The sequence below is a fragment of the Schistocerca piceifrons genome, chromosome 4, assembly GCF_021461385.2.
Source record: "Schistocerca piceifrons isolate TAMUIC-IGC-003096 chromosome 4, iqSchPice1.1, whole genome shotgun sequence".
Classification (NCBI taxonomy): domain Eukaryota; kingdom Metazoa; phylum Arthropoda; class Insecta; order Orthoptera; family Acrididae; genus Schistocerca; species Schistocerca piceifrons.
In genome coordinates, this window is record NC_060141.1 from 605,847,819 (window position 1) to 605,872,896 (window position 25,078).

Here is a 25,078-nt window from a genome sequence, read left to right on the forward strand (position 1 = left end):
ATGATCCTAGATATTGAATGTTACCCAGTGTCATCACAGGCTCGATTCTTGGACGTTGTCTTTAATTGTCGATTAACATGGGTCCCTCACATAAACCATAGAGTTAAGTCACTGTGGAAAAAGCATTAAATAAAATCCGACCAGCCTGCCGACTTCTGTGGGGCTCTCATCCGACCCATTTATTGTCGTTGTACAAGGCATTAATTCCATCAAAGACTTAACTGCGGTAGTGTGGCGTATTATACTCTGTGAAAGGAAATTGGACAAATTTCAGTTTAGTGACCCTCTCAACTCACTTTACACTAAGATTCCTGTTACAGACTCAGTCACACAACAGCAATAAATTCACGGCCGATATAACAGCACTTTTTCATCGTGTCCGTTCGTCAACTCCCTTTTTAGCGCTTGGTGCAGGGAGTGGCAACTGACCCTTAACATAGACAAATGTAATGTATTGCAAGTACATAGAAAGAAGGATCCTTTATTGTATGATTATATGATAGCGGAACAAACACTGGTAGCATTACTTCTGTAAAATATCTGGGAGTATGCGTGCGGAACGATTTGCAGTGGAATGATCATATGATATTAATTGTTGGTAAGGCAGGTGCCAGATTGAGATTCATTGGGAGAGTCCTTAGAGAATGTAGTCCATCAACAAAGGAGGTGGCTTACAAAACACTCGTTCGACCTATACTTGAGTATTGCTCATCAGTGTGGGATCCGTACGAGGTCGGGTTGACAGAGGAGATAGAGAAGATCCAAAGAAGAGCGGCGCGTTTCGTCACAGGGTTATTTGGTAAGCGTGATAGCGTTATGGAGATGCTTAGTAAACTCAAGTGGCAGACTCTGCCAGAGAGGCACTCTGCATCACGGTGTAGCTTGCTGTCCAGGTTTCGAGAGGGTGCGTTTCTGGATGAGGTGGCAAATGGTTCAAATGGCTCTGAGCACTATGGGACTTAACATCTGAGGTCATCAGTCCCCTAGAACTTAGAACTACTTAAACCTAACTAACCTAAGGACATCACACACATCCATGCCCGAAGCAGGATTCGAACCTGCGACCGTAGCGGTCGCGCGGTTCCAGACTGAAGCGCCTAGAACCGCTCGGCCACTTCGGCCGGCTCTGGATGAGGTATCGAATATATTGCTTCCCTCTACTTATACCTCCCGAGGAGATCACGAATGTAAAATTAGAGAGATTCGAGCTCGTACGAAGGCTTTCCGGCAGTCGTTCTTCCCGCGAACCATACGCGACTGGAACAGGAAAGGGAGGTAATGACAGTGGCACATAAAGCGCCCTCCGCCATACACCGTTGGGTGGCTTGCGGAGTATAAATGTAGATGTAGATGTAGATGTTTATTTAATAATGGATATATAGAGCAAGCTGACGGTGTTGCCATGGGTAAACCCTTTTCTTCCCTGGCAGCAAGCTTTTCTTATGGAAGACTTTTAGGAAATGGCATTTGATTCGGCAGAACTTAAACCATGAGTCTTACAGCGATGTGTACATGACACTTTTGTCGTGTGGCCCCATGATGAAGAACTGTCACGTTTCTTGCAACAACCGAATGCACTCAACCAGAACATCCAGTTTACGATGGAAACAGAGAAGGATGCTTGCTTACCGTTTTTGGTCGTCTTGGTTAGATGGAATATGAATGGGCCATACGGGCATTCCGTCTGCATTAAGCCCACACCCACACGGACCTCTGTCTGCAAGTGTCGAGCTGCCACCACCCTTCAAAAACTACCGTCGTCCTTAGAAGGTTGGAAGGTTGATGCACAGGGCACGTGTTGTTTCTGATGGAGACAGCCTTACAAAGGAGTTAGAACATCTACATTCGGTGTTAAAAAATAATGGTTGCCTTCCACATCGGATTAGTTCAGCGCTAAGGAGGAAGAAACGTGACGACCCATAACATCAAGAAGATAAGAAGCGGTTCAAGTCCTGGGGTTCCTTTCACACGTCGGCAATATTTCGTCTAAGGTAGGCAAGTCCCTAAGGAAACATCCAATTAAAGTAATCTTCCGGCTGCCGGCGAAGATTAGTGCTGTTCTCGGTTCGGTAAAGGACGATGGGACTGCAGAAGGCCGGAATTTATAAAATTACTTGCCAGTCTGGCAAAGTTTACATGGGTCAGACGATACGCAAAGTACATGAAAGTTGCGTTGAACATAAGCGCCGCACTCGCCTTTCGCAGTCCAGTGAGACGGTCGTAGCTGAGCATTGTTTTACCGTAAGACACTCTATGGATTATTCCGCCAAGAAAATCTTGGCCCCGGCGAGAACCTTTTGAGATTCAGTAATTAAAGGATCTATGAAAATACTCCTGGCAGAAGGTATTATAAATCAGGACAGCGGCTTTCGAGTAGACATGGATTGTAACCCGATGATCCCTTTAATTTCTTCAGACAGAAAAGATTTTGTTGACAATGAAACGTCTGGCGACATCTGACGTTTGTTTTTAGCTCCGCCGGTGTGCCTTCCGAAAGAGAGCTGACGTATAGTTTCATCTTTTCGCTAGAGATGGGACAGTATTTGCAGAGGGCGCTGATATCAATAGAGGACGCTCCTGTGACGGCTGCCAATACGCGTTTGTCTCCGCGCCAATTTTTGGTGTAAACCCAACACCGTGAACTAGCAGTCTCCTGTGGAGGACACGAACCTGAAGATGGCTGAAAGGTTGCCGGCCGAAATATTGTGGCAACATGTCAACATCATACGGCTGCAATCCCGAAACCTCGTAGAATATTTTAATATGTAATTTATATGTGTAGCTATTCCAATTTAGGCGCTGAGCCGTTGTACTTCTATTGCTTGTAATTTATCGTTTTCCCTATTGACTTGTGCTCTCATGTAAAATTGATACTCAGCACGCTCAACACCTTCGTTAAATGTATACACATACCTTTATTTATATTTGTGTCAGTACAACTTTGTTGTTGTACTTTCGTCACTGTTATGTCATCAGCTTATGCTTTGTACTATGTATCTGTTATTTAACCTTTAGCTAGATTAACGGCCATTAGCTGCCTGATACCAAATGAATAATAAACTTACGCTCGGGAAAAAACGCTATAGACCATTTTAGGAAAGATAATTCACTAATGTGGCATTGTAAATACCAGAGAAAAATAATTCAGTATGTCATCACAATCACCTTCCAGTTAAAATATCGAACTGATTAACAAAGTGTGCGTACTTTCAGACCCTGTATAAAGTAATTTATAATACTATCAGTAATGTAACACCTCGGTGTTTCCGGCGTCCTGCAAGTGAACAATGCGATGTAGCGGTCATCACAATGGACACGCATATTGGAAAGCTATGCAGATGTACTCCCTTCCCCCTCCCCCAGCCCTGTGTCCAAACTCCATGCGGCAACTTTGTTCCACTTACAGATGGTCGCAGTTAATTAGTAGACTGACGAAATAGGCAATCACTTTCGTGCGCCGTAATTAGCCACTTACCAGTAAATAACGACTTCAAATTACAGAGCTCAATGTCATATTTTCACCCAGTGATTACTGAAATTATTATTCCTCATAAAAATTCTCTTGCGTAATATTTTATAATTAGTCCAACACAGCTCAAACGGAATAATCGCGAATATAATCTCTGGAAGATAAACGTAACTTGATTATTTTTGTTTAAATTCGTGTTTGAACCAAAAGGGGACGTAATTGCATACCTAGTATTGTAGAAAGTATGATAACAAGAGTTCTTTTTAGAAGCTATACGCCCAGATTTCTTCTCGAAAGCTGGCAAAACATGAATATTTATACGGAAACTTACATTGATGTAGAGTAAAATAATAAGTGAAGTAGTTGTTACGTGTTTCCCTTGTTTTTACTCATCTGTGTAAGTGTGTCATGTACACGTGAATACAAAGGACTTTCTTTAGTAACCTGTAAGGGACATTAAAATATGTCTTAAAATCATCTATGGAACTAAATAATATTTCGAACAATTCTGTTAAATTTGCGAGTGTTCGTGAGCAATAGGTACAACTCGGTAGCTCTTGTCATTCCGTGAAACGACTTTTCTGACCCTACGTGGAGCTTGCGGATACGTCATAATGAGTCAACTATTTATACGTGGCCATGGCATCGTGACTGCTGTTTTGCAAACTTTATGGTTGCTGACGAGGAGTAACATAGGAAATTTGTTAAGCGCCTGATACAAACCGATGTCAGTTTCAAAGGTGAGCAAAGAGGAGAAATTAATGAAGCAGTGAGTGTGTTGTTTTACTGCTCAAGCGTAAGGTAATATTTGCATAAGTATCTTTAATGTATGTTAAATGATGATGGCGTCCTTTTGGGTAAAATATTCTGGAGGTAAAATAGTCCCTCATTCGGATCTCCGGGCGGGGACTACTCAAGAGGACGTTGTTATCAGGAGAAAGAAAACTGGCGTTCTACGGATCGGAGCGTGGAATGTCGGATCCCTTAATCGGGCAGGTAGGTTAGAACATTTAAAAAGGGAAATGGATAGGTTAAAGTTAGATATAGTGGGAATTAGTGAAGTTCGGTGGCAGGAGGAACAAGACTTTTGATCAGGTGAATACAAGGTTATAAATACAAAATCAAATAGCGGTAATGCAGGAGTAGGTTTAATAATGAATAAAAAAATAGGAGTACGGTAAGCTACTACAAACAGCATAGTGAACTCATTATTGTGGCCAAGATAGGCACGAAGCCCACGCCTACTACAGTAGTACAAGGTTATATGCCAACTGCCGGCCGGTGTGGCTGAGCGGTTCTAGGGCATTAGTCTGGAACTGCGCGACTGCTACGGTCGCAGGTTCGAATCCTGCCTCGAGCATGGATGTGTGTGATGTCCTTAGGTTAGTTAGGTTCAAGTAGTTCTAAGTTCTAGGGGACTGATGACCTCAGATGTTAAGTCCCGTAGTGCTCAGAGCCATTTTTTTATATGCCAACTAGCTCTGCAGATGACAAAGAAATTGATGAAATGTATGATAAGATAAAAGAAATTATTCAGGTAGTGAAGGGAGACGAAAATTTAATAGTCATGAGTGACTGGAATTGAAGAGTGGGAAAAGGGAGAGAAGGAAACATAGTAGGTGAATATGAATTGGGGCTAAGAAATGAAAGAGAAAGCCACCTGGTAGAATTTTGCGCAGAGCATAACTTAATCATAGCTAACACTTCGTTTAACAGTCATAGAAAAATGTTGTATACATGGAAGAGCCCCGGAGATACTAAAAGGTATCAGATAGATTATATAATGGTAAGACAGAGATTTAGGAACCAGGTTTTAAATTGTAAGACATTTCCAGGGGCGGAGGTGGACTCCGACCACAATCTAGTTGGTTATGAACTGTAGATTAAAACTGAAGAAACTGCAAAAAGGTGGGAATTTAAGGAGATGGGACCTGGATAAACTGAAAGAACCAGAGGTTGTACAGAGTTTCAGGGAGAGCATAAGAGAACAATTGACAGGAATGGGGGAAAGAAATACAGTAGAAGAAGAATGGGTAGCTTTGAGGGATGAAACAGTGTAGGCAGCAGAGGATCAAATAGGTAAAAAGACGAGGGCTAGTAGAAACCCTTGGGTAACAGAAGAAATATTGAATTTAATTGATGAAAGGAGAAAATATAAAAATGCAGTAAATGAAGCAGGCAAAAAGGAATACAAACGTCTCAAAAATGAGATCGACAGGAAGTGCAAAATGGCTAAGCAGGGATGGCTAGAGGACAAATGTAAGGATGTAGAGGCGCATATCACTAGGGTTAAGATAGATACTGCCTACAGGAAAATTAAAGAGACCTTTGGAGAAAGGAGAACCACTTGCATGAATATCAAGAGCTTTGATGGAAACCCAGTTTTAGCAAAGAAGGGACAGCAGAAAGGTGGAAGGAGTATATAGAGGGTCTATACAAGGGCGATGTACTTGAGGACAATATTATGGAAATGGAAGAGGATGTAGATGAAGATGAAATGGGAGATATGATACTGCGTGAAGAGTTTGACAGAGCACTGAAAGACCTGGGTCGAAACAAGGCCCCCGCAGTAGACAACATTCCATTAGAACTACTGACAGCTTTAGGAGAGGCAGTCCTGACAAAACGCTACCATCTGGTGAGCAAGATGTATGAGACAGGCGAAATACCCTCAGACTTCAAGAAGAATAGAATAATTCCAATCCCAAAGAAAGCAGGTGTTGACAGATGTGAAAATTACCGTACTAACAGTCACTGCTGCAAAATACTAACGCGAATTCTTTACAGACGAATGGAAAAACTGATAGAAGCCGACCTCTAGCCGATCAGTTTGGATTCCGTAGAATTGATGGAACACGTGAGGCAATACTGACCCTACGACTTATCTTAGAAGAAAGGTCAAGGAAAGGCAAACCTACGTTTCTAGCATTAGTAGACTTAGAGAAAGCTTTTGACAATGTTGATTGGAATACTCTCTTTCATATTCTGAAGTTGGTCAGGGGTAAAATACAGGGAGCGAAAGGCTATTTACAATTTGCACAGAAACCAGATGGCAGTTATACGAGTCAAGGGACATGAAAGGGAAGCAGTGGTTGGGAAGGGAGTGAGATAGGGTTGTAGCCTATCCCCGATGTTATTCAAACTGTATATTGAGCAAGCAATAAAGGAAACAAAAGAAAAGTTCGGAGTAGGTATTAAAATCCATGGAGAAGAAATAAATACTTTGAGGTTCGCCGATGACATTGTAATTCTGTCAGAGACAGCAAAGGACCTGGAAGAGCAGCTGAACAGAATGGACCGTGTCTTGAAAGGAGGATATAAGATGAACATCAACAAAAGCAAAACGAGAATAATGGATTGTACTCAAATTAAATCTGGTGATGCTGAAGGAATTAGATTAGGAAATGAGACACTTAAAGTAGTAAAGGAGTTTTGCTATTTGGGGAGCAAAATAACTGATGATGGTCGAAGTAGAGAGGATATAAAATGTAGACTGGCAATGGCAAGGAAAGCGTTTCTGAAGAAGAAAAATTTGCTAACATCGAGTATAGATTTAAATGTCAGCAAGTCGTTTCTGAAAGTATTTGTATGGAGTATAGCCACGTGCGGAAGTGAAACGTGGGCGATAAATTAGACAAGAAGAGAATACGTAGAAGCTTTCGAAATGTGGTGCTACAGAAGAATGCTGAAAATTAGATGGGTAGATCACATAACTAATGAGGAGGTACTGAAGAGAATTGGGGAGAAGAGGGGCTTGTGGTGCAACTTGACTAAAAGAAGGGATCAGTTGGTAGCACATGTTCTGAGACATCGAGGGATCACCAATTTAGTATTGGAGGGCAGCGTGGAGGGTAAAAATCTTAGTGGGAGACCAAGAGATGAATACACTAAGAAGATTCAGAAGGATGTAGGCTGCAGTAGGTACTGAGAGATGAAGAAGCTTGCACAGGATAGAATAGCATGGAGAGCTGCTTCAAACCAGTCTCAGGACTGAAGGCAACAACAACATCTTTAATGTGCTGGCGGCACAGCACAAAGGCATTTTCAACATCGTGACATGTTTGTACATACTGCTCACGTCATTTTCAAACAACCTGACTGGTTCTTTAGGAGTTGTTACGACATTTACAGTTACAAGTTTACTCCAGCTGACCTGCAAAGAAAATCTGTACAGATTATACGACTGCTAACATTTTTGTTTTCGCGACTGGACGCAGATCAAACGTGTTCAGAACTGAATGACAGCTACTTCTCCACCACAGATATTTTATCTACAGATGTGGCATACAGAGCCCTTCCGCAAGCGTTTCGTTCTACGACAGATGTTAATAGTCTGGGCGTGCTGGGAGAAATTTATTACTAATATCCAACAAACGAAGACATGATTTTTTTCATTTAGAGTTTTTGTCATCTTTGGCAAGTGATATGTATCTCATCTCGCTTGTGTGACCCTTCATTAACCGCGGACTACTTTGCTTTATTGCAGAACGGTGACAGACGCCGGCATCGTGGTGCTCACGAACACTTCGCTTCAGCCATATCGTGCGTCTCTGAAAGACCTGTAAGTATTACCCAGGAGTTCTGTATCACACTTTCACGTATCTAAAGGAAAGAGGTTTTGATTGTGTTTCTTGATTCGCGCCTTATTTCTTAAATCACTACCGTCGCTAACTAACATAATACATTGTACCTTCCAAATGCTACTGCTGCAAACTTATCGATAATTTTCAGGATTATCGTTTGAAATAACTATGTGAACCTGTGACGAAAGAAATCAGATTCTAATCTCATGTCATTTCATGGCTACACAAAAGTCTTACCTTGTGTAAATAAGAATTTCATAACAAGAATAATATTTAGGAAAGTGTGGCTGCAAGAGTGATTTCTTTAGAACTGATAGTTATTAACATTGGAGAGCGTGCAAGAAAAGTATCCTTTGTATTTAAAATTACTTCTCTGTTATGAATCTGTCAAGTGCATGGTTGTTCGTATGTCATGTTACTTATCAGTTGGAAATGGAAAGTGCTACATCATGAAGCAACAACCTGATATATCTATCGTACTTCGTGCGAATGTTCTTCACATCAACGGTACTTAATGCCTAACCATTCATTTGAATAAAAAGTGATGTCCACTACTAACTTCAGTACGACTTGTGATTCCCAGAGTTACGAAATCACTGTTGTCCTTGTGGCATGGAAGCAAATACCCTCCAAACATTAACTTGAAGACTTTATTGGCGTTCATCTAACAAACTGTTTCCCAAACTTTTCTTCTTATAGAACACTGTGAGAATCCTCGTACTTCGATGGAGAACGTTGTTTATTTTGAGGGGCGATAAAATTCCAAACAAAATGAAGAAAACTTGTTTTAGAGGTTGTTTCTATTTTGGATCGTAGCATATAATACAGAAATCATAATAAAATAAAAAATAGTATCAGCAAAACGTCAAAAAATCACTATGTAATTTTTCGCAGAGCAGTTATTCTCTTCCAGCGGAGCACCAGTGTAGTGCGGAACACAGTTTGTTGTATCGTGCTATAACAACAGTTCATGAATCATGCTGAGGCTGGTATGAAAGTATACGTGTTTCCATCGCACCTCAGACAGGTTCTGTAGGGGATAAATCGTGGGCCTGTACTGGCAGTGAATTCCACAACGCGTTTGTCGTGTGAACTGCGGTGTGGAGTCTTGCATTTTTCTGCTGGAATATACGCTGGTCATGGAGGGTACAAGCACAAGGGCTATCCTTTCTGCCATATATGTGGATGATGGGGAGATTACTGATGCAGCCAAGACGTTAGCTTCTATGTCGACCACTGGAGTCGTACCATGCGGCCGTAGAGGTCCTCCAAGTAAAGTAGCGTAAGGCTGTCGCATCGAACGAAAATTATATTGAAAAACAGAGTTTTGTGACTGAACGAGTGGGGACTAATGTGGTGTATTGCATCCTAGATAAAACCAACCACTTCTGAGAAAAAAATAATGTGCTGCATTACTTATTGAACGACCCTCGTTTTTATGGAAGGACTTGTGCTTCCATATTGTTATCCATCTCAGCAATACTCGTTTTGGAATCGTTGCGCTAAACCCAACCGTCTGTCGGCAGAATGCTGCTATAACCCTCACGGCAACCACTCGAGCTTTCAGCCTTGATTGATGTACCCATTTTGCTTTAGGATTTTTGAGCTCACTGTCCGCTTACCATTCCTCTACCGATATAAACACAAATATAAGGGAGTGTGCTTATTTTCTTCAAACAACAGGCTACCACACCCTAATGACTTCCAGTTTCATGTAGTTTCGCTGACGGGTGTGAGAAATGGCCTATCTGCAATATAGTATACAATTTTCAGATCATCATGCACTACTGCTCTACAATTATTCCCTGACTAACGATGACATTTGCAGCTTACCATTGCACGTCAAAGCAGAACAATGATTAATTTATTCTTAATACCTGTCACTCAAACTGCAATGTCACATTTAAGTTAGGATACTAAACAAGTGTAATATATGCAAACATCTTACTGCGTATTTCTCAGTGAAGTTAATGCTCTTGTTTGATTGTACCTGTAACGTAAAATCTCAGGCTTTTTAGAAACTATGGCATTAGAGTTACTTCGAAACTGCCCCATAAGCATATATCGAAATCTGATTACTTTCATTTCGTAATTATTTAGCAAAAAGTTTACCAATATCTACAACGATGTACAGACGAAACGCTGTTCGGTTGTAATACTGGGTAGAACCATGATAGATTTAGTTTCTTCGTAACATCTCGAACCGCTAGTGTGTCATGCGCAATTTTTCTGACTTCGAACCTCATTTACCGTCTTCGATTACACGCTCGTTTCCGATAGTTAGTTAGCTGCTTAGAAATAAAGACGTAAATGTAAATTTCATATGGAATAGTTTCTTCATTTTGTTGTTAATGGGCTGCAGTCGATACAACATATACGACAGCTAGAGCATAGTATCGGTTTTTAAACAGCAAATATTTGTGGGAGACAATGATAGAAAAATAGTATGGCACTAGCTGCTCATACAACGCAAACGAATAAGTCTAGCAAATTCCATAGAAACGAAACCGTTTAAAATTCTCTTTCCTTATTTTCCTCTACATGTATGCTTTTACAACTACCACACTATATGTATTCGGAAAATTGGCACAGAGAAATTAAGTCGAGGAAACAGTTTTTGAGATTGTAATAAAACAGAATTACTGTGCCTTTCTTGACGCCTATAGTCAGTAGTAACGAATATATACACTTTGAAAATAGAAAAAAGCAATGAATGAGAGCAGGAATATTATTCACTCCAATGATGCATTTACTCTTAAATGGCCACCTCCACATGATAGAATTCTGAATAATCATCAGCTGGTACAAACAAACAATCTTTATTCGGCATCTATACTGACCAAATATGCCATATTCCTGTTGTAATGATCGGCAGTGGGGACAAGATACACTATTGTGCAAAACTTGAGGACGAAAGTAACTTTCGCATGATGTGTCACTGCTTGCTAACTTAGCTCCATGAATGTTCAGCTAGTGTACTTAGGAAGGTAACTTAAAGAAATTCTTAATGAGACGAACATAAATAAAACTTTTATTTAAAGGTAGTAATTATAATGAAGTCAGCTCAATTAATGATCAACTACTAGTTATTACAAAAGGTGCGACATGGTCCTTAATAGTGTTTGTGATCAACATGGATGGGAATGCATGTCTGCAACACATTTCAGTGCTGGCAACAACTTTGGCAAGCCGTTGCAGTGCCAGGGTGTTCCACTTGCAACCAGTGCGGTTAGTTGGATGGCTGTTCCTAAAGATGGACGTGATTCAATAAGTCTCCCCATGGCAATCCATAGAAGTGAGGCTGGGCCGCAGTCACCCCAAGTACCTTTATCCAAGATAGCAGCGATGCCGTCATCCAAAATGGCGGACTTTGGTGGGAAGATAGGTCAATTGCGCTATGTCCACTAACCTAACCCCCCACACCTCCCCCCCCCCCCCCCCCCATACCAGAGAAATGGTGGTAAGTTCAAATGTTCAAATTCCGACAGGATAATGCATCACACCACAGTTATCTCTAATAACCTAAGAAAATGGCGGGAAGATAGGCCACTTGGACTACCTCCACTAACCTAAGTAATCCGACCACTTCTCTTCCTAGGAACTGGCGCCAAGTTTGAATTTTGGCGATGACGAAACGTCAGTTGGGCTATCTCTACTAACCTAAGAAAATGGCGGGAAAGAAAGGACACCCCCACTAACCTAAATCACCCGACCACCACCTCCTTCTACGGATTTGTGATAAAAGGACTCAACCAGTACTGGGCTGCTGGAAAGAAAGAGGTCTACTTTATTTATTTTGAAACAATTTATTTAGGGATTTAGGGATTTATTACACCGATGCAAAACACACCCTCTGACGTGCTAGCGGTCCCACCACACAGCCTACAGACATGCAAACCAATAAAAGACTGCATACATGCTTGCTAATTGTCAACTGTCGAAATCTTGCACCAGTCTTTATTTAAACAATGCGAGACACTACCGCCATCCAGTGTGTTTGCCATGAGGTCCAGAGCCCAACTGACCTATTACACAGTACAATTGCCAGAGGGCGCTGTCGTCCAAGATGGCTGTCATGACGTCAGCTGATGACGTAAGTACCGTTATCCAAGATGACGGGAACAGTGTGGTCGCCACCAGGTATGGTCCTAGTACACAAAGTATTGTACTTGAAAGCGCTGTCGTCAGTTCCGTGGCGTAATCCTAGATGGTGGTCTGGAGGGGGAAAATGGCACCAAAATGACTCGGCCTCCTCTGGGCTGCTGGAGAAAGTAAGGAAGGATAGTACTTAATCTATTTTGGAACAATTTATTTAGGGAGCGAGTATATTTATTACACTGACACAAAACACCTGAAAAGCCCTGATGTGCTTAGGGTGACAATACACAGTCTGCAGACTTGTGAACTACTTGTGAATCATGCAACAGACGCGCTCGCTAAATGTAGACTGTCGAAATATTGCATTCCACAGCCTACACAAATGTAAACTACTACACTGAAATAATTGTAGTACAGACCTGCAAACTCCTCCTAAACAATGCAGCACAGTGATGTGTAGACACGCTCAGTACTTATAAACTGTCCAAATAGCACATAGCGCAGCCTACAAACCTGCTTGCAAAATAATGCAACAGACACGCAAACAATGTACGCAGCCACCACCCGCCGCTCCTTGTCCACTGGACCACATAGGAGGCTAGAGGCAGCCCCCGTGAAATGATGTGGCCGTCAGCTGTCAAACAACACACAGGTGCCCATTCGGGTCCCTCATGCATGAGGCGGTGACATCCCTTTCATACTTGGTACCTGAGAAATTCCTCTCGAAATACGTTTCACCTAGGCACACATGCTGATGCGACTGGACAAGAGTTAAGACTTATTTACCAAGTGCACTGACGCCACAGTGAGCCACTGCTGGACGCAACCCAGCGTGACCCATTGCCCTCACGCCACTGCAGGTGAAAGTTGGGCCTATATTCGGGTATATAGTCAGTGGTATACTGACATCACAGAAATCCAATGCTCGCTCATGCCGGTCCCATGTGGGGCACCTATGTATGTTCTGTATCGGATCAAGTTATTGGAGCTTTTATTATTCGTAATTTTTCTCTGTTGGATAGTACAGAATAACGATGATAGCAAGTTGGACTGATAGATACGAATGGACGTGGATCTGCATCGGACTGCAGTATCTGTATCTAGCTTGGAGACGTACCACATTGCACGCATTTTCACCGAATGGTCCAAACATGGTCCTGTTGCATTAAGTCAGGTCATCCTGTCTTTACATGTATTGCAGAAGGTGGTGAATATGTCTTTCTCCGACTTCTGCTCAGTTCCGACTTAAATTGTACGATCGCATGCGCAAAGCTGTAGAAATGGGAATAGTTGCAAGATGCGTAGGGAGTGACTAAAGCGACATTGGAATTTTACTGTAACAGCCAGGTTCGAGAAAGCTGACTTGTATCGAGATATGAGAGTGCCAGAAATATGACTGAGTAGTGGTTGTAATCATTAAACGACTTGTCAATAGGATCCAATGCAGGGGTCAAAACATGGTCCCATTGCACTAACTCAGGTCGTTCTGTTTCTCCATGGGTTGCAGAATGTGGCGGATATGGCATTCTCTGACTTCTACTCAGTTCCGACTGAAATTGTAATGATCACATGTGCTAAGATGTAGAAATGGGAGCAGTTGCAAGATGTGTATGGGCTGACTAAAACCAGGTTGGAATTTTACTGTAGCAGATAGGTTCGAGAAAGGTGGCTCGTTTCGAGATATGAGAGTGCCAGAAATATGACTGAGTAGTGGTAGTAATCATTAAATGACTTGTCAATAGGATCCATCGCAGGTATGTGCTTGAATGGAAAGACCTGATTCCAAATCATGGGCATCATTTCTAGCAGATACGGTAATACTAGACATCTGATTAGCTAGTGTAAATTTTCTGACAACTTTAATCAGCACATCATCTACTGCTACTGTTTGTGTTCCTTCTAAATCAGTCATCTCCTATAACTCAGTGGATATATCGCAGAACCTCTGACATGGTATCAGGACAGGAAACGTTACAAGTACTATAGAAATATATAGCTGGAGCAGCGTGAGAGAGTTGCAAATATCGCTTACATACCACGTTCTTAATCGAATCACTTTCGAAATTCAACGATTTTGTTACGATTTTGCACCGTCGGCGACGTGTAACCAGAGTGCTGGTCTGATAATACACATTCCTACAATCACCATCTCGGTATTTGTAAGGAAAAATCATTTCATTCAGACGTAATGTTGTAACTCGATTTATAAAGCGAGTAAAGCTTTTAAAATGGATACTTCTGTGCACCTGTAGGACCAAGACCGCTTGTGACAGTAACATACAGTAGTTGCTGGGATCGAGTTTTTTAACATCTGGCAGTTAAACCTCAATTTCAGGACATGGAGGTGGCACCCGCAAGAGAAGCTTATGAGACATATCCATTCATGGTTGATTTTCTCTCAGTATTATTTCATATCGCCTGTGATCAGTTATTGACGAAGTATTATACTTAGTAGTAGGGGGTTGCGTGATATGTTTGCATTTGAGCATCAGGCTTATGAAGTATGTGTTTGTGTTCCGACATGTGCAAAGGAAATGTCTATGTCCAGTCATAAGGAAGGTGTGGATCTGACGTGGAGTACTGTGATATCATGGGAAGAGTATGTCAAGTCATATGAATGGGTATCGATATTTCTATTTCCAGATCTGCAGCCATCAGCAGGGTGTATTTGCAATACTTCGCTCACTGATGAGTGTCATTCAACTGAGACTGCAGTGCTAACATATAGTTGTAAGTATAGGGATAAAATATAAATGTGAACGAATTTTTGGATCATTCTGCCTATGTGTGCTAGGCGTGCAGCGCCAGTGATCTGTTCAGGAATCATTCACGTTTCCTGTTAACGGCAGCAGCCGCCCAAATGCAAAGGCCTGTTGGACTGCAGGAATGTGTCTGAGTTAACTTTGACATCCCTTAGAGGGCAGAATAGTGAACTAATACTTAATATGTGTTGGGCAGCTTTCGTGATCGCGTGGAAGTTTGAGAAGATTGAATATGGATGTGTGTCTGTGCTGGACCATTATTCCCTCCCATGTAAATTGTTGGGTAGATTGCCTCTGCACATTTCGCGCCTTTATTTAGTTGAGAGAAGATCGGTTGTGATGTGTGCATCTAGCAGGTGAAAGAGATGTTTGCTTGTTCTCTAGACATGAGAAACACCTTAGTTGGCTTGGTAAATTATAGGGATGGTTTGGAATCTGTTACATCACCAACATCGGTATTCGCGAATCAAAATATCTTTTTCCTCTATTTGTTTGGAGTTCTCACATGAAGGTCTTTACAGAAGCGATAAGCGCTGAAGTTTCTGGTTTGTAGAGAAAAATTTCCAGTCTATATCTTCAGAATTATGTTGGGTGAGCGATCGGGAGGCTACTGCTGTGTGCTTGATATCGAGAAGTACTGCGAAAATGGTATAATATTATGCTAAAACATGAAAAAATACTTGTGTTCTTGTAATCTGAGAGTCTGGAGATGGGTGTAAAAAAGCAAGCAACCAATCACGTCCAGACCAGAAGCAGTAATGCTTTTGTGTCAAGAGGGGAAACGAGGTAAAATTTGTAGAACAGTTCTGAGAGTGACTTCGATCCACTGAGGGCGCTCTGGTGACCTGTCAGGAATGGATGCCCTAGTGCCGCAAGTATACATATTGTGCAGTCTGTCTTCGCAGTATATGTACGAATGATGTAAGTGGGGCGAATTTGTATGTTTACTACTCGACATGGTACGCAGTGATATATTGCTGGGTTGGAGTTCGGTTTCACGCTCTAATATTCAAGATCTTGTCCTCAGTGGGAGAGCAGTGTAATTGAGAAAGAGTCTTTCCATATCTGACGATATGTAGGTGCACTTTGCAGGGTTTAATTGTCGATGCAATATGCCTATCTGTGTAAAATAGGTTTTCTCCTGCTGAAAGTCTTGTCTACAGAAAGAAAGAAAAGGCTGATGGTACTTCCACACCAGTCGCATCAGTAATTTGGAGGGTAAATTCGATAAGAGCCAATCATAATGCTCGATTCACTCACAAGAAATTCTTTTGTGCTGGAATACAGAAGTCTCTACATAGTGGTGGGGACAAATGTGTGTGCTGAAAGCAGGAAGGATACCACGTGATGGATGGGGTATCACGTTAGGACCGCTAGGAAGACTACATTCGATGTTATTCTGAGCTGTTTTCGTAAACAGGTTCTGTCAGTGAAAGAATTTCCTTGCATACAAGCTGAGTGAGACATCAAGAAAGCATGCGTTAACTATTTCTGGCACACTATACAATTTCCAAGAGGTGGAGTTGGTTCTGATTTTACATAGATATGTGACATCAGTATAAGATTTAGAACCTTGTGGAATGTGCTTCTGATGGTTTGTAGCTATGTGCACACGCTTCACGGCATTGTGTCAGTCACAATGGGCAGTTGAGCACCGTTAGATGCAGCTGGCATGTCCAGCTAGGAACAATGCACACTGTGCTACTCTGGGAAGCATTGCAAAATTTCTCTCTCTGCACTCAACCATGGGTAAAGCGATGGGTCACGCCAGCAGAAGTGAACACATGGTGCTTGGTTGCATAGAGTTGTGACCTCAGTATCCATTGGTATTGCATCAGCAACAGTAAACATGCACACGTGCTGCCCAGAGGTGTCTCACATATGGACCTGCGTGAGCACACGTTGGAGTTCTGTGACGTCAATATAACACTGACTGTATACCTGAAAATAGGCCCAATGTTCACGTGCATCACTTGCAGTGGCATGAGGCTAATGGGTCACGCTGGCTTGCATCCGGCAGTGGCTTGCGGTGGCATTGGTGCGCTTGGCAATTAAGTCTTCGCTTCCATCCATTTGTGTCAGCAACGGTGCCTAGGTGAACATGTATTTCGAGAGGAATTTCTCAGGTACCAAGTATGAAAGGGATCTCGCCACCTCATGAGTGTAGGACACGAACAGGTACCTGTGTGTGGTTTGACACTTAATGGAGGCTGCCTCTGGCTTCCAGTGTGGCCCAGTGGACAGGAAGCGGCATGTAGTGGCTGCATACCTTGTTTGTGTGTCTGTTGCATTATTTTGCAAGCAGTTCTGTAGGCTGTGCTACGTACTATTTGGACAGCTTATGAGTACTGAGTGTGTCTACACGTCACTGTGCTGCAGGTGTACTGCAGGTCTGTACTGAAAATATTTTGGTGTAGTAGTTTGCATGTGTGGAATGCAATATTTCGACAGTCTACAATTAGCAAGCGTGTCTGTTGCAAGTCTGAAGATTGTGTATTGTCACCCTAAGCAAATCAGGGCGAGTGTTTTCTGTCAGTGTGATAAATATACTCGATCCCTAAATAAATTGTTCCAAAATAGATGAAGTACACTCCTTCTTTACTCTATCCAGCAGCCCAGCGCAGGATGAGTCATTTTGGTGCCATTTGCCCCCTCCAGACTGCCCTCTTTGATTACGTCACAGGAATTATGACAGCACCCTCTGGTGGCAGTAGTGTGTACTAGGTCAGTTGGACTCTAGATCTCATGGTGGAGACACTGCCTGCAAAATAAAGACTTATGTCCAGCACAGGGAGAGTCCTTTTCCCTTCATTTTCTCCCACCCCAGACCGCCATCTTGGATTACATCACAGAACTGACTACATCGCTCTCAGTTGACAGTATTGAGTACTAGGTCTATACCTGGTGGCGACCACATTGTTTCCCGTCATCTTGGATAACAGTACTTAGGTCATCAGCTGATGTCGTAACAGCCATCTTGGGTGACAGTGCCCTCTGGCAATGGTACTGTGTCCGCTGGCAGTGGTACTGTGTAATACGTCAGTTGGGCTCAGGACCTCGTGGCAAACACACTGGATGGCGGTAGTGTCTTGCATTGTTTAAATAAAGACTGTTGCATAATTTCGACAGTTGACAATTAGCAAGCATATTTGAAGTCTTTTAGTGGTTTTCATGTCTGTAGGCTGTGTGGTGGGACCGCTAGCATGTTAGAGGGTGTGTTTTGCATCAGTGTAATAAATATACTCCATCCCTAAATAAATTGTTCCAAAAAAATAATGTAGACTCCTTCCTCTCCAGCAGCCCAGCACTGGTTGAGTCCTTTTCTCGCAAATCCGTAGGAGGAGGTGGCGGTCGGGTGACTTAGGTTAGTGGGGGTGTCCTTTCATTCCCACCAATTTCTGAGGTTAGTGGAGGTAGCCCAATTAACCTTTCTTTATCGCCAAAATTCAAACTTGGCGCCAGTTGCTAGGAAGAGAAATGGTAGGATGACTTAGGTTAGTGAGGTAGTCTAAGTGACCTATCTTCCCACCATTCTCTTAGGTTAGTAGAGATAACTGTGGTGTGATGCATTGTCCTGTTGGAATTTGAACTTCCCACCATTTTTCTGGGGGAGGGGAGGTGTGGGGGTTAGGTCAGTGGACATAGCTGAATTGACCTATCTTCCCACCAAAACTAGCCTGTTTGGATGACGTCACAACTGCCGTCTTGGATGACGTCACGGCCGCCATCTTTGTTGACGTCAACACCGCCATCTTGGATAACGGTATTCGGGGTGACAGTGGCATAGCCCCCCAACTATACACATGTGCTCGATGGGATTTCGGTCGGGGGAACTGGAAGGCCAGCCCATTTGCCGAATATCCTATTGTTGTAATAACTCCTGCACCTGAACTGTTCGATGTGTTCGTGCAGTGTCTTGAATAAAAATGAAGATGTGGCCAACTGCCTCCCAGGAAAGACTCACATGAGGAAGGAGGCAAGTATCACAACAAGATTGACCTGTTAATGTACCGTGTTCATTGAATTTGCAGTCAGTACGTCAATCCATAATTAGACTCAGGTAACAGTTAAGTTGTGATGAAGTGTAGGCCGAAGTTTAAGAGACTAGTCCGGAAGAATTAATATTCAAAGAAGTGGGTTCAGAAGTACTAAGGAATGAAGAGATATGCTTGGAATTCTTTGAGGCTAGAACTGCTCGGCCACACCGGCCGGCCTCCGAAAATGAAAGCACAAGCAATTACGGAATTGGTGTCCCATATTTAAATCTCCACTTAGCGCCTTCGAAACCAACATGATCGTATTCTCTAAGAAACAGTCGATGAAAAAAATGGCTCTGAGCACTATGGGACTTAACATCAGAGGTCATCAGTCCCCTAGAACTTAGAACTACTTAAACCTAACTAACCAAAGGACATCACACACATCCATGCCCGAGGCAGGATTCGAACCTGCGACTGTAGCGGTCGCGCAGCTCCAGACTGAAGCGCCTAGAACCGGTCGGCCACTGCGGCCGGCAAACAGTCGATGACGAAAAAGTTTTCGAGTATATTCCGACTGAAAGTTAACAAAACCTCTTCCTCTTTATTGGTATCATCGACTTTCATGATCAACTAAAGCTCATGAGTAATAACGTTACGCTAGTATTTCCCTTTGTTAAATAACACTTTGTTCCACGTCGACCTAAAAACTTAACAAGTTTGTATCGCTAAACGTCCTCGTAATACGAATTCTGCAAACAGCCAGTTACCGTTATAGGTCAACAATAGCCCGTTCTAACTCTGAAGCAGTTGCTCTAAACTCCATAAACGCCACCAACATCACTTTGCTGTCACTAATGGACAAGTTACCTCGTGCAGAAACAGTAGTTACAGTTACTCAGTTCCAGTAAAGCAGAGTGCTCCCAATGTCAAGTACATCTAACAGAAATATACATTTACGCGCAGAGTGAAGCGGTCGGATTTTGGGTAACGAGTCGCCTTATTTCCAGCTGGAAACGCACCAGTAGAAAAGTGGGAAACTGAACATTTAAAACTTACAAATTAAAGTACATAATACGGAGACCCTAGTACCGCCATCGAAAGTTGATCCAAATCCTCATCGATTCACAGTGATTCAAATTTTGCGTTCATTTAGACCAGAGGTTCCCAAACTTTTGTTTGTCACGCCCCCCTTCTGCCGAAAGAAAACTTCCGTGCCCCCCCCCCTAAAAAATATAGAGATTTTTATTAATTATCAAGAAACTATTGAAAAATTTGTGATGGTGACGTCATGTAACATGGTGGGCTGTTAATGTATCGACTCGCAGTTATTACGTCATCAGTCTAGTCTAGTGATTATAAGCCACTCCTAAAGAAAAGAAAGTCCTTGGTAAACAAGGAAAGCCGGCCGAAGTGGCCGTGCGGTTAAAGGCGCTGCAGTCTGGAACCGCAAGACCGCTACGGTCGCAGGTTCGAATCCTGCCTCGGGCATGGATGTTTGTGATGTCCTTAGGTTAGTTAAGTTTAACTAGTTCTAAGTTCTAGGGGACTAATGACCTCAGCAGTTGAGTCACATAGTGCTCAGAGCCATTTGAACCATTTTTTAAACAAGGAAAAATATTTGCGACCTTTGCAGATTAGTGGATGCGGACCATTATTTTAAGTTGAGTGTAGCTTATTACTTTCACTCATTATCAAAAATAGTCACTCAGTCACGGTGTTAACGAACATCACTGATTTGTACGCCTATAGCGCTCCCCATTGTCATTGCGCATAGGTTGACATTTATGTCAACGACGACAGTTACCGAACGGCGACAAAGCCCCAGTTCTCAAAACCAGACAAAGAATAAAAAATAAGTTTTACGAAATAATTTTGCAGACTACACAGAAATTTAAAAAATATGAATGAAACAACTTCCTTACCTTGATTACATTCCCTTGCTGCACACCATTTCTTCACCAGTATACGATTTTAGGAGTACTCTTTGCTTCCCATATCTAGGATAAACTTTCGCTGTGTCTTCATCCAGAAGAAATACCATTATTAGTTGAAATTACATAACACACGTAACATCAGAATCCATAAGGATCACTCGCAGTATTTATATTTAAATCAGATTCACTATGTTTATTTTATACTGTTTCTTCGAAATAGTTTTTTTTATAATTTTACAGTATAACCTACATGTAAGGATAGTTAGGAGGAAAATAACAAGTTATCTTATAATGTGACGTACTTATTATAAAAATATTATTTCCACACACATATGGCAATAAACAAACAAATAAATCCATGTGAAGCATGAGCGTGCATATTTTTTACAAGATTTTGAATTCTTGGCTGAATAGTAGAAACTGCGCAACATAAATCGTTGGCAATACTGAGTTTGCTTCTAAGCTTATTTTTTATCGCCACTACCGCTGAAAATGCTCTTTCGCACAAATAAGTGCTTGAAAATGGTAAATACAGTTTCAGTGCTTCTTCTTCTGTGCTGGGATACACTGTAATCGCATCACATGTGGATCCGCGGGTTGACACGGTAATAAAACGGCAATTTTGCAGTTACGCAGTATAAGTGATTATTACTCTGATAAACATACCCGACGACGGTTAAAGTTATAACATGATTACGTTCAGTTCATGTGTACAAATGTACGGAATAGTTAATACCTGACTTTTCTGTTTTCCAATTGTCAGAAGTAAGTTGTTTACAAATTTGATATATTAGAATTAACGCATATCGCCTTCGTAATTTTGAGAGTTTCTGTGTGTGACATTCTAAACGTGACATTCTAAACGTGATCTTCAAAAGTTGTATGCTGTAGGACAGGTTATTGGGATAGGATTGCGGGAAGTGGGACGCCAAACGATTGCATTTAGCACCATAATCTATCATTAATACCTGCACATTCATTTTTATGAAAATATCGATATTAAAAGGAAATATCAGGTTTATACCGCTAACTCCACTCGCGCCCCCCTTGCAACATCATCACGCCCCCCCAGGGAGGCGCGCCCCCTAGTTTGAGAATCCATGATTTAGACCGTAGCCTTTCTCCCATTTAGATATCTCTCTGAGAAGCAAGACTTTTAATAGCGGCCGGCCATAGTGGCCGAGCGGTTCTAGGCGCTACAGTCTGGAACCGCGCGACCGCTACGGACGCAGGTTCGAATCCTGCCTCAGACATGGATGTGTGTGATGACCTTAGGTTAGTTAGGTTTAAGTAGTTCTGAGTTCTAGGGGACTGATGACCTCAGAAGTTCAGTCTCATAGTGCTCAGAGCCATTTGAGCCATTTTTTAATAGCGCTACTGTTGCTGTCCGCATGCTGACGACGAAACTTCAGCGCTGTGAACATGTACTAGCTCAGTTTGTTAGATGATGTTTGGTTGGTGGGGCGCTTAACTGCGCGGTCATCAGCGCCTGTACAAAGTCTCAATTTTTACACAGTCGAATTTTTACCAATTCAATCTAGCCACTGTCACGAGCGATGATGATGAAACGATGAGGACAACACAAATACCAAGTTCCCAGACAGAGAAAATCCTCAACCCGGTCGGGAGTCGAACCCAGGAGCACGTGATTCAGAGACAACAACGCTAGCCACAAGACCTCGAGCTGTGGACGTACTAGCTCAGTGATAAACAAAGTCGACAATATCTCTCAGAAGTTATCCTATGCAAAATGATCTTTCTAAAACGATATTCTACATCATAAGTTATTTTGAAATCTATCTGCATCAGGTGTCAGCTGAAAGGTGAATCTAAAAACCTGTTCGTAACATTTGTTACACTAAGTAACTACATTAACTTCATTCCTCCATCAGTCTTTAATATTTCCGGTCCTGTGTGACTGTGTGTCAGAAGAGAAAACTAAGAAATTGGCTTGGGAATTCCAAAGAGCATCAGGTATCTCAAATAATATTAGAAAGAAGATAACGGCATATTGAAGTAAAACTGCATAAAATTTGCGAAAGACATGTTGCACATCTGAAAAGTATAGCGGAGACAAAATTAGGAGTCTGTCTTTCTTAACAGAAAGCCAATAGCTCAGGTTTGAGAATCTAGGCTGGGGTAATTAAATTTTTTCTAACATAAAGGATGCATAAAGAATCTAGAACTCTAGAAACAATCAAATATCTACAGGACAAAATTCAAGAATTAAAGTCAGGAAAATACGTTCTCAATAAGAGGATACACAAAAAAGTAAAAAAGAAAGTGGAATAATAGAGAATCATTTTTCATAAAATTGTATACAGACAAAACTAAAAAGTAACACATTTACGACACGACTGTGAAGTCTACGGAAGTGAGAGTCTAGAACTCAATTATGAATCAGATAATCTACATCTATTAGTGAGAACAATTATGAGTAAATATGTAGGCCAAAGGAGAATCACAGAATACTGAAAATTAAGATGTAATTTAGAAGTACGAGGGTTGGAACTTTGATAGTGGCAACTATTTATTTACAGCTCGTACAAAATAGATACGTGTTTCAAAGTTCTACTGACCTTCAAAGTAGTCACCAGCATTGTGTATAACCCGTTGCCAGCTATGTGGAAGTCGTAGGATAGTCTTAGCTGTTCCAGTTGTGTTGACAGTTCGAGCGGCGCGGACTATTGCCTGACGATTTGTAGCAGTTCTGAAGCGAATGCCGTGGAGTGTTTCCTTCAGTTTCGAAATCGAGTGGAACTCACGAGGGCTTAAGTCAGGGGAGTGCAATAAGTAGTATAGCATTGAGCAGCCGTATCGGTCAAACATATCAGTTCCAGCTTGAGCATTTTCCTGCAAAATGATGGTCAGGTCCTGCAGAAAGTGTCATTCCCCCCAGGGGATCCACAACTCTTTTGTGAATACGTGCGTAGCGAGCACGGGGCCCCGAGCTAATGTGGCCTTCCTTCCTTTCCGGGCTGCATACCTTCCCTTTCTGCATCCCTCCCCATCCCCTGTCTTCGCCCCCCCCCCCCCTCACCTCTGGTTCTTTCCTTCCCTTTCTCCCCCTCTGGGAGTATGGTTTGTGCCTACGTCCGGAGACGGACGCTTGTAAATGTACCGCATTCTTCGCCTTCCTTGCTTGTATGTCTTCTTCCTTCCTTTGTCCTTCTCTTTTCCTTATCTCTTCTCTTTACCCTTTTCTCCGCTGCAGCGTTTGAGACCCCTTCTTCTTTTCTTTCCATTTCTCTTTCTTCCTCCCTGTGCGTGTCTGAAGGCCGACCCACGCACTTCCATGCGTAGCCGGTGACGGGGTAACGCGTAATTCCCCGCCCCGGGTAGACAGGTAGGACACGTACGTACCCCCTGGTAACGGCCAGGCCCAGGGAGGGGTGATTACCCGAGCTGATACCTTCCGAAAGTGCCGATTGGTCCCTCCGTCCGTTTGTCGGGAGGTGTGACCTGAGGTGTGAACAATCACCTAAGGCGGGTGTGCCCTCGGTGAGGGCCCCCACAAGGGAGGAGCGCGCCATCGGAGACGCCGGTAATCATGGGGGATTCTTCCGCAATGGTTTCCTCACTTTCCACTATGTCTGCTCACAAACGTAAGTTCACTGAGTCTCAGCCACAGACGGTTCTTCCATCGTTGCCACAGTTCCTTGTTGTTTCTTGGTCTGACGAAGGTCACGAATTTTCCACGGTCAACCCTTTCATTATTCAGAAAGGTGTCGACGCAATTGCGGGTCCTGTAAAGTCTTGTTCCAGATTACGGAATGGCACCCTGTTGTTAGAAACACACAGTGCCCTCCAGGCTCAAAAATTGCTGCGTACTTCTCTGCTCCACACCTTCCCTGTCCGGGTGGAACCGCACCGTACCTTAAATTCCTCGCGTGGAGTCGTTTATACCCGCTCCCTCGATGGATTGTCTGACGAAGAAATTCAGCACTACCTGTCTGACCAGGGCGTCACGGCTGTTCATCGGGTTATAAAAAGGGTTGACTCGAACATCATTCCAACCCGCACTGTCTTCTTAACATTTGACAAAGTTCAACTCCCATCAAAAATCAAAGCTGGCTATGAGATAATTTCCGTTCGCCCTTATGTCCCGAACCCTACGCGTTGCTATCGATGTCAGTGGTTCAATCACACCAGCCAGTCCTGTTCAAATCCGGCCAAATGTGTTACGTGTGGCAAGGATGCCCATGAGGGTGCTTGTCCACCTCCATCCCCTCGCTGCATCAACTGTATGGGT

The 25,078-nt window shown here is 42.6% G+C and overlaps 1 protein-coding gene across 1 annotated transcript in view; it reads left to right on the forward strand.

The window, feature by feature from the left end:
* The first annotated feature begins 4,194 nt into the window (after positions 1–4,194).
* The window catches only part of LOC124796047 (lutropin-choriogonadotropic hormone receptor-like), a 503,184-nt gene continuing 482,300 nt past the window's right edge, over positions 4,195–25,078 (forward strand). Inside the window, exons 1-2 of the mRNA XM_047260133.1 lie at positions 4,195–4,238; positions 7,956–8,030. Of these exons, the coding sequence (XP_047116089.1) occupies positions 4,195–4,238; positions 7,956–8,030 (119 nt within the window). The remainder of the gene's footprint in view (positions 4,239–7,955; positions 8,031–25,078) is intronic.